The following is a 15573-nucleotide window of genomic DNA, read 5'->3' as shown; positions in this document are numbered from 1 at the left end:
AGAGTGTGTGAGAGAGAGAGTATCTGTGCGTGTGAGAGTGTGTGTGTGTGAGAGAGAGAGTGTGTGAGAGAGAGAGTATCTGTGCGTGTGAGAGTGTGTGTGTGTGTGTGTGTGAGAGAGTGTGAGAGAGACAGTATCTGTGCGTGTGAGAGTATGTGTGTGTGAGAGAGAGAGTGTGTGAGAGAGAGTATCTGTGCGTGTGAGAGTGTGTGTGTGTGAGAGAGAGAGTGTGTGAGAGAGAGAGTATCTGTGCGTGTGAGAGTGTGTGTGTGTGTGAGAGAGTGTGTGAGAGAGTATCTGTGCGTGTGAGAGTATGTGTGTGTGAGAGAGAGAGTGTGTGAGAGAGAGTATCTGTGCGTGTGAGAGTGTGTATGTGTGAGAGAGAGTGTGTGTGAGAGAGAGTATCTGTGCGTGTGAGAGTATGTGTGTGTGAGAGAGAGAGTGTGTGAGAGAGAGTATCTGTGCGTGTGAGAGTGTGTATGTGTGAGAGAGAGTGTGTGTGAGAGAGAGTACCTGTGCGTGTGAGAGTGTGTGTGTGTGAGAGAGAGAGTGTGTGAGAGAGAGTATCTGTGCGTGTGAGAGTGTGTGTGTGTGAGAGAGAGAGTGTGTGAGAGAGAGAGTATCTGTGCGTGTGAGAGTGTGTGTGTGTGTGTGAGAGTGTGTGTGAGAGAGAGTATCTGTGCGTGTGAGAGTGTGTGTGTGTGAGAGAGAGAGTGTGTGTGTGTGAGAGAGAGTATCTGTGCGTGTGAGAGTGTGTGTGTGTGAGAGAGAGTGTGTGAGAGAGAGTATCTGTGCGTGTGAGAGTGTGTGTGTGAGAGAGAGAGTGTGTGAGAGAGAGAGTATCTGTGCGTGTGAGAGTGTGTGTGTGTGTGAGAGAGAGAGTGTGAGAGAGAGAGTATCTGTGCGTGTGAGAGTGTGTGTGTGTCTGAGAGAGAGAGTGTGTGAGAGAGAGAGTATCTGTGCGTGTGAGAGTGTGTGTGTGTGTGTGAGAGAGAGAGAGTATGTGTATGAGATAGTGATTATGTGTAAGAGAGCAAGTGTGTGTATGAGAGAAAGAGCAAAAGTGTGTGTGACACCCATGGGTATTTCCAGATAAAATCAAGATTCCCCCTAGCACCCACCCAGCTTCATGAAGGCTGGGACAGGGAGCACCCTGGTGTTCTCCCAGTGATGATGGAGGTGGAAGGGAGAGGGCTTGAGATCAGGCCCAGCCTCAAGTTGCCTCTTGTATTTATTTATCTTGATATGGCACCAAGGAATGAACCCAGATCTTTGCACATGGGTGATACCAGCACTGAATATCTGCCCCCACCACACCCCAATTTTTCTTCCTTTTTTTTTTTTTGAGAGAGAAGAGATACACTCCAACACCATGCCACTTAACTGTGGAGCTGTTCCATCTGTGGAGCTTCCCCCATTACTGTCCGTGGTGTTCCCATGTGGTGCCAGGGCTGGAATCCAGGGCTTCACACACAGCAAGTCCTGAGCCCCACTGAGTGGGCTGTGTCCCGAGAACCCTGATTCTTTTTTTTTTTTAATTAATTTATTTATAAAATGAAAACACTGACAAGACCATAGGATAAGAGGGGTACAATTCCCACCACCAGACCTCTGTATCCCATCCCCTCCCCTGTTAGCTTTCCTATTCTTTAACCCTGTGGGAGCATGGACCCAGGGTCATTATAGGGTACAGAAGGTGGAAGGTCTGGCTTCTGTAATTGATTCCCCGCTGAACATGGGCATTGACAGGTCAATCCATACTCCCAGCCTGTCTCTGGGGAAGGGCTCTGGGGAAGCGGAGCTCCAGGACATATTGGTGGAGTCATGTATCCAGGGAAATCCAGTTGGCATCATGGTAGCATCTGGAACCTGGTGGCTGAAAAAGAGTTAACATATAAAGCCATGCAAATTGTTGACTAGTCATGAACCAAAAGGCTGGGATTTTGCAGGTAAAGATTTTGGGTCTCCTACTTGTGTTTCTTTGATTTGACTTTTCACACACTGAGATTGTAGAGTCTGTCCCATTCACGTTCTGGGTGGATTTTTTTTGTTGTTGTTTGTTTTTCTTATGTGATATTCCCCCAAGACTTAAACTCTGCTTGTCATCACTTTCGGGGTCAAATGGCCCACAGAAAGGGGCCTCAGACTTGTCCCCTTTTCCTGGACAACTAGATTGCTTTCGACCTGTGATTATATTTTTCCACTGCAAGTAAGTTACAGACATCATTCTGTGCTCCCAGCTTTTGCTGGGATTCCTGTGTGTTCTTGGAGAACTTCCCAGGGACAGAGTTACTGGGTCAAAGAGAAAGGGGATTTTAAAGACCTACACCCATATTCTCAGGTTGGCCAGAGAAATTAGAACACAGAATCTTCTTAGCAGCCTTTCTGAATCTTCCTGGCTGGCTGGTCTCACCTGGCTGCCAGGGGCTCTTTGGAGGGAACTCTGAAAGGCTGCGATGTTCCCGGAAGATGCCAGGGTGGTGCTCCTCTGCCTCACAGTTAAGCTCCTGGGCATGTCTGCTGTCACTCTATTTCCCACATGTGAGTGAAGGGATTCTCACAGCTCAGACACCTTGATTTACCTGTTGGAAATTTCTGAGACACCAACTTCAAGGGCAAAGGAAGGGCAGGGACTTGTCAGAGCCTCCCCACATGGCAGGCAGCTCTGTCTCTTGCTCCCTCTCTCTGGCTTCCTGCACCCCTGAAACTACCCACATGAGAGACAGAGGGCAGACACTTAACACCGTGAGTACAACAGTTCTTAGGTAGGAGCTGCCAGCATTTTTCAGTGAGCGCTGTAAATATTTCATCTCTGACAGTTAGAGTTATTAAGAGCAACCCTGTACATTTTCTAGAAGGAATGCCAGAAAGTTATTCATTGGACTTGTCTGGAGCCCAAGGAACCTGGGGGTGCTGGTGGGTGTGGCTGAATCTCTGTGAATGAGCTCTTTCCAGCTTTCCTGCAGCATTTGAAAATCTGGGCTGGAGTCAGTTGGCTGAGCAGCAGATCCTAGCTAGAGTGGGCTAGGAGTCTGAGTAATGGGCTAGCCTCCATTGATGAACCTGGTCCTCACAGCTGCAGCCTGGGGCCCCAAGGGTCTCCTGGAAGGGGATGCAGATCTCCACCATTCAGGTTCTGAAGGCAGTTTTGGCATCTGCCCTGGGCTCACCCACTGCCTCTGAAGAAAGAGGCAGGAGGGCCAGCTTGAGGGGTTGAGGTAAGGATAGAAAGGGAATCACATGCCCGGGCTCCCAGCACAGGCTCTGAGGAAGCCCTGAGGTCAGCCTTTGTGATTTCAAATGCATGTAGAGAAAGGGAAGCAAAGGCAGAAAGATGATTAAAGGGAAGGGAAACGGCCGGCACAAAGCTTGAAGCAGCACCCTGCTGAGACTTCCTGCCTCCCTCCAGTGCCTGGTGCTGGTCCACAGAAGGGCCCACCTCAAAGGCTTCTAATCATATCAGCACCCCCACAGGAAGCCCTCTGATAGCTGCTGTGGCTCCCGAGATAAAAGCCTTGTCTTAGTCTGGCCTCCCCAGCCTGTGAAGGGCCTTTGCTCAGCCAGCGGCTCTGTCTGCGCTGGCCAGCATCTCCCAGTGGATTTCAGTCAGGCCCTGAGCCTGTGGGCACTGCCTTTCAGTGTGAACACGGCATGTGGGAGGTGCACCCAGCACAGTCAGGACCGTAGCACCCACTCCAGACTCGGTGTAGAGCGGCGCTGGCTTCACCATTGTCCTTAGCATACTTCACCCTGGGCTTCTCATGTCCTCATCTAGCACAGGGGATGAGAAACACGCTTCTGTCTCTGTTTGTCCAAAAGCTCCACCACTCCCATCTCCATGCCCCCAAGAAGTATCACCAACTGTCCCTAGAGGAGTGGATGGGTGAGAGAGGAAAGAATTGGTTTTGGTTCTCTCTTCAATGGGGGTGGGAGGTGGGGGGATGGATAGTCAACATTTCTATAAACTCTGTTAACCTAGAGACATGGTAAAGCTTTCATCTTCTTGTTTAAAAATATGTACTTCACAATCACATTTTTTAGAAAGTTTATTTTCATGAGAGACAGACCAGAACATTACTCAGCTCTGGCAGAAGGTGGTACCAGGGATTGAACTCAGGACCCCTGAGGTCTCACACATGCAAACCCTGTGCTCTAACAGACTTCCTCTCATGTCTTAGATGTACAGCAAGCGCCATTTCCTCTGGAGAGGTAAGCCCTTTGGTCAGCTTATTTTTCAGATACTTTTCAGGCCTGTATTGATGGGTGTGGACAGATATGAGTGGTGTGTAGTGCAAACAGGTTGGGACTGATGTTTTCAGAATGTGGTACCACCCCATGTGCACGTTCTCCCTCACGTTCATGGCCAGCAAAGCTACAGCGTTTCACGTGGAACACTGAGCTCCACCCTTCCTTTTTTTAAAAGTATTTGTTTATTTATTTATTCCCTTCTGTTGCCCTTGTTTTTTTTTATTGTTGTAGTTATTATTGTTGTTGTTATTGATGTCGTCGGATAGGACAGAGAGAAATGGAGAGAGGAGGGGAAGACAGGGGGAAAGAAAGACAGACCTGCTTCACCACCTGTGAAGTGACTCCCCTGCAGGTGGGGAGCCGTAGGCTTGAACTGGGATCCTGACACTGGTCCTTGTGCTTTGCACCACCTGTGCTTAACCCGCTGCACTACCTCCCGACCCCCCACCCCTTCCTTCTACCTGCAGTGTGTTTTATAAACTGGGTGTATCACACTAGTTCCAGACCATGTTCATCTGTTGCCAAGAGGGCGGGACGGTGGCGTATGTGTCCATGAGAGTCTCCGTCTTACCATGTGCAAGGACCAGGCTTCACGTCCCCATCTGCATGGCGGAAGCATAATGAGCAGTGGGGCAGTGCTACAGATGTCTCTCTTCCTCCTCTGTCCTCTGCCTAGCTCTCTCCTTCCCTATTTCTCTCTGTCTCTACTGGGATAAAAAAGGGGGGGGGGATGGCAGCCAGGAACGGTGGAGTTGTGCAGGCATCTTGCAAATACCAAGTCCTTCCATTGCCCTGGTGACAAAAACCAAAACCAGATTTTACCTGGGATAAGTGGCATAATGGCTTTGGGGAGAGTCAGCCTCTCTGGGCTCTCCACAGGCCCCACTCTTCCCCGGTGTCTTATTGGAGGCCTGGTTCATACATTTTCATGACTTAGCTGACCCCTGCATTTCAGCGTTCTTCCATCTACAGATTTTAAACATTTCCTTAAGAAAATTAATATTTTTATTTTAAATAAATGTTATTAGAGAGCAGAGAGAGAAAGACAAGTAAGACAGGTTACCTCATGGGATCTTCCTTGCTGCCATGGCGTTCCACTAACCCAGGGCCTCATGCACAGTAAGGCAAGCTCCCCCATGTGAGCTCTACCTAGTCTTCAAAAGGTATTTTCATGAGTGATTATAGTGACTAGTTATGCACACAACTCACCTCTGTGTGAGTATTTGATGCAGATCAAAGAGAACTTGCCCAAGATGGGGGTGGAAAGGCTTGCTTACTGGGGAGATAGCACGGTGGATATGCAGAGAGACTTTCATGCACGAGACACCAAAGGTTCCAGGTTCAACCCCCAGCACCACCAGAAGCCAGAATTTGGCCGTGCTCTAGTAAAGACAGGGAGGGGCGGGGGAAAGGAGAGAGAAGAGAAGAGAGAGGGCTTGACTGAAGTTGTATGAAGTTAGGAGATTCACCCACTAAGGCTAGGCTAAGGCTAGGAGGGGGTCAGCTGAGAACAGTTACCACCAGCTCCGTGAGGTTACCACCCAGCTCTGTGAAGCAGGAGAGCCAACCTGCTTAAAATTGACAGTTGGGAATATCGTGCTTGTCCTGAGCATGTTCCTGTTGGCTGTCTGCAGGGAGATGCTCTCACATTTCAGGTTCCTTAGCCCAGCACCTGTGGTGGTCACTTGGGAATCAGTCAGTCTCACAGATTTGGTTCTGAAAGGGGACTGGGAGGGGCCTGGCTTCTCCAGGCTCTGACATTCATCACGCCTTGGGGCCTCACTCCAGGACTGGCCTCTGGATTCATGGCTCGGCAAGCCTTGGGCCATGGCTAATGGGCAACCTTGGTCGAGGTCAGCGGGAAGTCTGGCCCCCCATTTAGGAGGTAATGATGTGTGAAAGTTACTTCTGGGATGAATGGGCAGGCCTGACATCCAGGGGTGAGCCTGGGCGGGGTGAGGTGGTACTAGAACCAGAAGTCCAGGGCTGACTGGCTAACTCAGGAGTCCACACATTCCAACCGTAGTTAGATTCCTTCCTGGCTGTCATCTGGTCTGGCCTTAGCTTGGGCTGCTGTAGCAAAGGGCAGGGATTTACTTCTCAGGGTCCTGGAGGAGCCAGGGATGGGGGTGGGTGCCTGGTGAGAGTTCTCTGCTTAGGCTGCAAGGCCTGCCTCCTTGCTGTGTCTTTAGATGGCCTCTTCTGTGGGCATGCAGGTAGAAGCAGGAGTGGAGGAAGAAATGAGCACAAACTCTTTGGTGTCACTTCCTTTTTATTTTATTTATTTTTTTCTTTTCAGGAATTTTAAATTTTACTTGAGAAAAGTGAGAATGCACATGCTGGAGTGGAATACACATGGACACACAGAGAGAGAGAGACTTGCTTACACGTTGATGCTTCCCGCTAGGCAGAGAGAGAGAGAGCCCAACCATGCTCATAACAACAGCTCTTATGACCTTCCTTTGCTTCCTTTCTAAGTCACACCCACAGCTGTGATCACTCCCATTACCTGTGCAACATTTAATTACTTCCCACTGGCATTGGGACTGTGTGTAGATGTGGTGCAGCAAAGTGTTTCAGCTGCTTTCCAGGCCTGGCTCTCTCCTGCACCTGTCTCTACCTACACTGAGCCTAACACTAGAGAGAGACTCCTTGTATGAGTACATACGGGGTTGGTGTCACTCCCTGTGAGGGCACGAATCCCATCCATCATTAGGGCTGCCTCCTCATGACTGGTCTCGGTCAACTCCACAAGGTCCCATCTCCAAACACCATCCCATGGGGGCTAGAGCTTCATGAATTTGGGGTGGGGGAGGGGCACACCTCAGCCCACAGCAGTCTGGCAGTGAGTGCAGTATGGCTCAGGGTGGCTGAGTCAAGCTGGGGTATCAGATAGAAAGCTTCAGGGCAGAGTTTTCAAAACAAAAGTGTTTATCTGCCTCTCTAAGTGCATTGAACAGAGTGGGTGGCATCTAAATAAAACCTTGTGGTCCAGACCCACTGAATAGCTCACTGAATGGCACACTGCTTGGCCATGTGTGCAGCCCAGGTTTAAGCCTGGCTACCACTGATTTGAAGGGAGCTTCAGTGCTGTGGGCTCCTTCTCTCTCTCTCTCTCTCTCTCCCTCTCCCTCTCCCTCTCCCTCTCCTCTCCCTCTCCCTCTCCCTCTCCCTCTCCCTCTCCCTCTCCCTCTCCCTCTCCCTCTCCCTCTCCCTCTCCCTCTCCTCTCCCTCTCCCTCTCCCTCTCCCTCTCCCTCTCTCCCTCTCTCCCTCTCCCTCTCCCTCTCCCTCTCCCTCTCTGTCTCCTTCTCTCCCTCTCTCTCTCCCTCTCTCTCTCCTTCTCCCCCTTCTCTCTCTCTCTCTGTCTCTCTCCCTCTCTTTCTCTCCTTCTCTCTCTCTCTCCTTCTCCCCCCATCTCCCTCTCTCTCTCTGCCTCTCTTAAATAAAATAAAAGTGTCTGGGGGTTGGGCAGTAGCATGGCAGGTTAAGCACACATGGTGCTAAGTGCAAGTACCAGCGTAAGGATCCCAGTTTGAGCTCCTGGCTCCCCATCTGTTGGGGGGGGGGTCACTTCACAAGCGGTGAAGCAGGATTGCAGGTGTCTGTCTTTCTCTCCCCCCCTCTATCTTCTCCTCCTCTCTCGATTTCACTCTGTCCTATCCAACAACAACGACAGCAATAATAATGGCTACAGTGATAAACAAGGGCAACAAAAGGGAAGAAATAGCCTCCAGGAGCAGTGGGTTTGTAGTGCAGGCACCAAGTCCCAGCAATAACCCTGAAGGGAAAAATAAATAAATAAATAAATAAAAGCTTTTGGGGGTTGTGTGGTAGCACAGCAGGTTAAACACATATGGCATGAAGCACAAGAACTGGCATAAGGATCCTGGATTGAACCCTGTCTCCCCATCTGCAGGTGGGGGGGTCACTTTACAAGCAGTGAAGCAGGTCTGCAGGTGTCTGTCTTTCTCCCCCCCCCTTTGTCTCCCATCCTCTCTCAATTTCTCTGTCCTATCCAACAACAACATCAATGGCAACAATAACAACAACAACAACAACAAGGGCAACAAAATGGGAAAAAGTGGCCTCCAGGAGCAGTGGATTCGTAGGGCAGGCACTGTGTCCCAGCAATAACCCTGGAGGCAAAAATAAATCAATAAATGAATCTAATAAATAAGCTTTTGTTGTAGAATTAAACAGTGAGCAGGAGGCTGAATGGACGTCCACAGGGCATGCTCTTGGGCTTCAGTTATATTCCGGAGCTGGGGTGACAGTTCAGTGGATAGAGAACAGGATCTGTGTGCTCTAGGCCCAACGCCAGCTGTTCCAGTACAGAATGGTGCTCTAGTCTATCCGTCTCTTGCAAACACAAAGTTGTAAGAGAGAGAGTTATTTAAATCCAATGTCCTGACTCAGTAGCTTTCTGGGCTTGGAAGAATCATTTAACTCCATCAAACTCAACGTTGTTATGTATGAAGTTGAAGTGACAAAAATGGTTCTGGTGCAGAGCAGAACACTGAGGGGAAGCTGCTGGCTGCCCATCCCGTCTCTTCCTTTCATAACACCCCCACACCGGGGTATTTTGAAGTCAGAAGGTTGATGTCCGTAACTGTAGTTAAAAGCTTTCACTCGCGCTTCACATTGCCTGGAATTGAGACTTGAAGGAAAAATAAAATAGCAAAAACAACAACTTAAAAATATCTTCAGTGCCTTTGCTTTTGCTGTGTTCATTTAACCGTCACCAGCACACGGGCACTGAACCCAGCCCTCCTCCCCTTTTTTTCCTGGCAAGATTGTTATAATGTGTTGAAATTATTAATTATCCTCTTCACCTCAGACACAGGACTGGAAAAACAAATCTTGTGACTGTGCTTGGCTAGAGAAAAAAGTACCTCTGTGTGTGTGTGTGTGTGTGTGTGTGTGTGTGTGTGTGTGTGTGTGTGGTGTGCTGGGCCTATTGTCCCCTCAGGCCATAACAAATTATTGATGCCAGTCCCTTTAAAAAGACAATTAATCCAATTACTTTCTTGTTGAATCAATACTAATGTCTTTTCCTCCTCTAACTTGTAGGTCCCTGCCAGCACGGCTGCCAGCAAAATCGAGGTAGGAAACATGGTTTCACTCTTTTCTTCTGAGGAAATCTTGAGTGGTATTCTTGTGTGATGAAGTAGGTCGGGCATTGCGGTCATGACTCTGCTCTGTGTGGTCTTGGGAGACGGGGCTGGAAGGGGCTCCCCAGGGCCAGGACTCAAGGCTGACCACGTCAGTGTACTGCTCTCCCCTGCATGAGCCTGGGGACCTGGGGATGATGCTGATGTCGGAGTAGATCTCCTGTCTGAGTCTGTCTGTCTCTGCACACAGCCCTTCGTGAGGCCTTGAGGCCTCCATGGCTTCTGCCATGTTGCCTGCCCTGCCCTCCTCTCCTCTCCTCTCTGCTCACCCTCTGGGAGCACTGAGGGAGTGTGGCCAGTGTTGACAACATGGGTGGTGGTTACACAAAATGTTGGTCAGTAGTTAGCAGCCTTCCCTTGGGAAGTGCATGGTGTCACTTAGTGGGACCTCCTCCATATGCCTGGTCTCCAGGTGCTGGTCATGTCTGTGCAGGAGCAGAGGGCTCCACGCTGGACTTCGAGAGCCTGGGCTCTGGGTGGCAGTGTACAGGATGAGGACCCCATGAGCTCCCCAGTGGTAGCTGTTTGCCCCTTTGATCCTCGCTGTGGTGTTGCCTTGGTAGCACGAAATAAAGGGTACGGGGTGCTTCTGTCTGTGCTTCATAAAAATAAGGGGGTGCTGTCATCCAAGAGGGAGCTTCAGTGTGAATGCAAAGGGCAGGTCTCCCCAAAACTTGTCACTTCGGCACTGGATTATTTCCAGCTGAGGCCAATCCTGGTGCCTCCCCAGCTCCAGTAGGCCTCAACACACCCTTAACTTCCTGGAGGAGTGGACATTGGGAGTCTTCACCCAGAATTAGGGCTGTGAACAGAAACCTGCCTCATGTGGGTGAAAAGCACATAGCAGAGCGGACAGCTCAGACGTCGTCACCACCGAGTCCTCTCGCCTCTCCTCAAAGCCCCAAGTGCCTGTCGCATTCCCTGCTCCAGACACTCAGGATCACATTCCCTGGTTTTTTTCCCCTCCTTATCCATCACAGCTTATCATCACATGACTGACTCTTCAACCAGCCTATGGGACAAAGCCTATGGGTTGAACAGCCTGGTGGGCAGATGCTTCCCCGGGGATGTGAGGCATCGATGGTATAAATGCTGTTTAATGCTGTGGATAGACCGGAAGCAGAAGGCTGGGGTGGGGTGGAGGTGTGCAGCCCCTGGACTTACCTGCTTTCTTGTGACCTTGGGATTGGATGCCTGAGCCAGTCACTCGCCTGCCTGGCCTTCCTTTCCTCATTTCTGGAATGAGAAAGCCAGCCCCCATCACATGGGGGTTGTCTAAAGCTTCTCAGTGGCAATGGTACAATGTATGTCCATGCGTTTGGTGCAACTGTATGCTATAGGTTAGATGCAGGCTGCCCTGTGCCTTGTCTTAGAAAAACCCTCACGGAAAGAACAGAGGGAGCTGAGGAACGCTCCACGGCCTTCCTATGGCCATACAGCTAATGAGCACCACCCCTGGGCTTTCTGACCGTGTCTGGATAGCCGCAGAGACTCGCTGCTCTGCTGGGTTTCTGTCTCGGTCTCTGTAACAGGAGGGCATAGGTTCGGGGTGGGGGGTAGTCAAAAGCAGTAAGTTCTCAAGGCTCTGAACATTGGGAAGCCTTTGCCCTGGTGACAGGTTAGCACTCTCACCCTGCTTTGCACAGGGATAACTTCTCCTGACAGCTTCACCTGGTGGGGAGCAGCACACTCTGTTGACTCTTGCTGTCAGGGACCTAATCCCACTCAGGGGGGCTTTGCCCTTGTGCTCTCTCTTCCCTAAGCCCAACTCCTAAAGTCACCCGGAGGAGGTTAGGATGTTCATATATTCACTTGGAGAGAGACACACAGTGCTGAATTAGAAAAGAGAATGTCAGGGCAAAGAAAGAGTTAAGTAACCAAACTAGGAAGAAGAGAAGCCCCAGATAACAGAAGGCCTTGAGAGAGCTATGCCCCATCTCTAGCGGTGTATCTTATTTATTCATTTATTATTGGATAGAGACAGAGAGAAACTGAGAGAATGGGGAAGATAGAGAGGGAGAGAGACACCTGCAGCCCTGCTTCACCACTCACAAAGCTTCCCCCTGCAGGTGGAGGCAGGGGGCTTGAACCTGGGTCTTTGTGCACCGTAATGTGTGTGCTTATTCCTGAAGCTAAACATCCCCCAGACACAGCTATGCAGGAAAACAGTAACAGTAACTAAGGCAGCCAGACCCTGGATAGTGGGTCCAAATCCCACACATTAACCTTTAGGCCTCTGCTTCAGTTCTCAACCCTGCAGCCCCCTAGATAAGTTGGACCTTCCCTTTGTTCAGGAACCAGAATTCCTGAAGAGCATGAACTCTTTCTGTGACTCTTAATGTTATCAAAGCTCTTCCCTGTGGACTCCATCAGCCGGCTCTAAGTCTTGAACCCGCAACAGTGCACAGTGAGCTTTCAGGCCACGTGGGCTCTGCCAGTCCTTCAGAGCTGGCTCTGCTCTCTAGGAATTTCCTGAAGATGTCTCTGGCCTCTGTGGCCTCCATGGACAGAGTCCTGTCTCAGCCTCTTCATCCTTCTTCCTTCTTACCTGGCTGCTGCATTTGGCAGCTAAAAACAACCAGCAGTAAAACACCTTTACACGCATTGTCACCAAAATCGCTGGTGGCAGAGTACTAGCACCATTTCCAGGTTGGAGAATGGAGCTTGGGAGCTTGGGAGTACATGAGTCCTTGGTAGAATTGTCCAGAGCTGGGATTCTGAGCTTCATAACTCCCAGTAGGGGTGCTGTGATGGTCTCTCTCTCTCTCTTCTTCCTCCCTCCCTCCCTTTCTCTCTCATTAGTAAACAAATAAAACACTTATTGTTTTACTTATTTATTCACTTTTGCCTCCGGGTTATCACTGGAGCTCAGTGACAGAATCACTACTCCTAAACCATATATATATATATATATATATATATATATATATATATATATAGAGAGAGAGAGAGAGAGAGAGAGAGAGAGAGAGAGAGAGAAAGAGAGAGAGAGAGAGAGAGAGAGAGAGAGAGAAAGAGAGAGGGAAACTGAGAGGGAAGGGAGAGATAGATGGGGGAGAGACATCTGTAGCATGGCTTCACCACTCCTGAAGCCTTCTTTCTACAGGTGGGAACCTGGAGCTTGGCTCCTGTTCCTTGCATGTTGTAATGAATGTGGTCTACCTAGTGCATCACTGCCCAGCCCCACAAATAAAACTTTTAATAGCATGGCACATGGACAAAAAATGATCAGATGAGAGAAGAAGATACATAAAGGGGAGAAGAAAGTGTAAGAACACTGAGCACAGAGGTTCACTCATTCATTCATTCATTTATTCATTCATTCATTTTTACTTCAGACTCCTACTTCCAAGATGGAACAGGTTTAAAATGAACAAGTAAACAAATCCCTTTCTCTCTCTCTCCTGATTATTGTTTCTAAGGCTGCAGTGGTAAATGATGCAGCCAAATGATTTTTTTTTTTTTTTTGCATGACTGCAGAGAGTTAACCTTTTTTATTCATTGAATTTCTAAGGGCAATTCATCAAAGCAAGAGATCACCATTATTTAAAGCAAATCCATATTCATGGAATATTCTGTTAGGTAAATAATGGTGGCTCTGGGAAGGTGCCTCTGTGAGGTCCTCTTCCTCTTCAGATGCCTCCCTGCTCCCTTCCCTCCCCTCCAACACAAACAGCTGTAGTTCAGGCAGAGCTAGCACCACCTGTGGAGGAGCCCTGGGTTACAGACAGACAAGAATGACAAAGCCTCAGCATCCCAGAATGAATGGCCAAGCCAGTTCCCTTTCTCTCTGCAGATTGACAGGGAATATGTGAATACCCTTTGCTAAATCTGGACTTTGAAAACATGACAGCAGGCTGTTTGTGCCAATAATTTCTCCTGGCATATGCCACCCCTCCCTGCACCACACACAGTTTTAATGAGATGGCACGTGGGCTACTGAGAAATGTGCAGACCCCGCAGAGGAAAGAGGTTTATCTTCTGACCAAGTTCTGCCCAGCAATGTTTATGACAGCTGAAGAATTTATCTTAAATTCCCTCTGCTAGCTGCAAAGCACACAGCCCTTTGTCCCAGAGCAGCCTGTAAGAACCAAACTAAGATGTCACATACATAATATAACAGATAAATGGCCCAATTTCCATGTCCACATGATGAATGGAATGCAAGTTCAGCACACACATATTTGCACATTAATTGGCCCTGCATGGTTCCATTTTGTTCCTAAGTTGCTGCTGTACTATCCTGGACTCCTTCCCCTTCAGAATCATTAAGCCTGTTTTATCACACAAATGCATACACATCTTCCCCCATTTATCCTCTCTCAGCTGGTCCTGCTGAGAGAGAACCAAGTCACCTGGGCACAGCCACTGGCTTGCAAATGCCTCTAGCCCAGAGCTCTCTCTCCCCCCCCTCCCCCCACCCACCGCACATTAGCACAAAGACATGAGACCTAGGCAGCCCCAGGAAGGCTTACACTGACAGTCACACAGAGAAGGTTGCAGGGAAGATGTTTGGGAGGGAAAAAATCATTTCTTTCCAGTTACTAGTCGGTTCCTTGCCTCACCTTAATGATTTCCTGTTGATAGTCTAATGGCAATATAAACCCAGAGGAAGGCCTCCATGTTGATAAATTGGCCTGTTCCTATTTCTTGGCAAAGCAATGGAACTGAGATTGATTGATATTGCAGTTTTGTTGTCCTAAATAATAGCAGTGGCCCACCATGCAGGTGGTAGGCACAGCCCCCCCACATCTTTTTCTTCTAAACAGAAGCTTTATTTCAGGCTGAGCAATCATTGCTTTTTCTAGCCCCAACCTTGACTCTTTCACAGCAAATTCAAAACTGCAGAGTCCCTCAGAAGGACTCTGGCCCTTTGGAGAGAAGCCAGTACATTTGAGAAGGTGCCAAGTTTCTTTCTTTTATATATATGTGTGTGTGTGTGTGTGTGTGTGTGTGTATATATATATATATATATTATAATTAAAAGGTCAGTTTTGACCATTCCAAGGCCCTTAAGAAGCCAGAGAGCAGTTACAAGGGAAATACAGAGTATTGCACCAAGGCAGTGTCAAGTTGAAAGAGTGTGGGCTTTGGAGTCCTGTGTGATATATGGCCGCAGGCCCGACAAGCTTGTGTACCTGTGCATTAGCCTGCTAAGCAAGTCTCTAAGGTTAGTAAATAGGACAGTAGAGTCTCCCCAAAGGCGAGCTTGGACCTGACTTTTTATTGCTTTATTGAGAAGTTAATGGCGTACAGTAAAGTTGTTAACACAGAGATATAGTTTCTCAACTCCCTGTGTCTAACAGAACACTCTCAGCCCCAGCTAGGCCCTTTCCATCACCATGTACCAGGGTCCCAAAGCCCCCGCCCAGCCCTCCCTTCTCTTCCTTCCCCAGAGTCCTTTGCTTTGGTGCAATCCACCACCAGCAGTCCGAGTTTCACCTAGTGTTTTTCCTTCTGTCCTTGTTTCTTAAATTCCACCTATAAATGAAACCATTTGGTATTTTTCCTTCTCTTTTTGGCTGATGGTCATTCAACATGATCCCTTCAACTTGAATTTAATTTTGAAATGCGATTATCCACATACAGTGACTTAGACCAGGGGTAGAAACCTTTTGTTTTTCTGCCAAGAGCCATTCAAATATTTTAAATGTCATTTGCAGACCATAGAGAATCATCTACTTAAAAATTGGCACTTAACATCGCTGTGAAGAAAGCTCCTAAATTTATTGAATTTCTAGTCCCACCTGTAGTTACCTTGGCCAGGCCTGACCAAATGATTTTGCATCCCCAACCTCTGTCTCAGACAGTATCCAGTACCAAGTGGGCATTTCACAAGTGCTACTTAACTTCCTCCCACAGCCCTGGTCCTCTCTCTCTTGTGTAAATGTGATAATACATCACCTATTTGGAAACTTGTTTAGAGACCCGTGGCTTTGGAAACTTGCTGTGCAGACTGTGTGTCCTGGCTAACTAAGCCCAAGGCCTACCAGATCAGAGTTCACGTGCATAGTTTCTTTCACCATGGCATGATGCCACCTGCTCTCTAGACGGGACCCACTGGAGAGTCAGCTGCCATCCCCCAGGAGCACTCCAGCTTTGTCCTCTTCTGTCCAACCATTCCGTCTTGCTGTCTTCACTGTTCCCAGAGCT

General features: G+C 48.8%; 1 protein-coding gene across 9 annotated transcripts in view; it reads left to right on the top strand.

Moving 5' to 3' along the window:
- Positions 1-15573, top strand: part of RBFOX1 (RNA binding fox-1 homolog 1) — a 1765566-nt gene that overhangs the window by 407730 nt on the left and 1342263 nt on the right. For all 9 annotated transcript variants that reach the window (XM_060172406.1, XM_060172410.1, XM_060172405.1 and 6 more), the window contains exon 4: positions 9320-9352. In XM_060172406.1, coding sequence (XP_060028389.1) covers positions 9320-9352 — 33 coding nt within the window. The remainder of the gene's footprint in view (positions 1-9319; positions 9353-15573) is intronic.

The sequence above is a fragment of the Erinaceus europaeus genome, chromosome 15 (genome assembly GCF_950295315.1).
Source record: "Erinaceus europaeus chromosome 15, mEriEur2.1, whole genome shotgun sequence".
NCBI lineage: Eukaryota > Metazoa > Chordata > Mammalia > Eulipotyphla > Erinaceidae > Erinaceus > Erinaceus europaeus.
The sequence above is the reverse complement of the archived record's forward strand: the minus strand, read 5'-3'. Positions and strand labels throughout refer to the sequence as shown.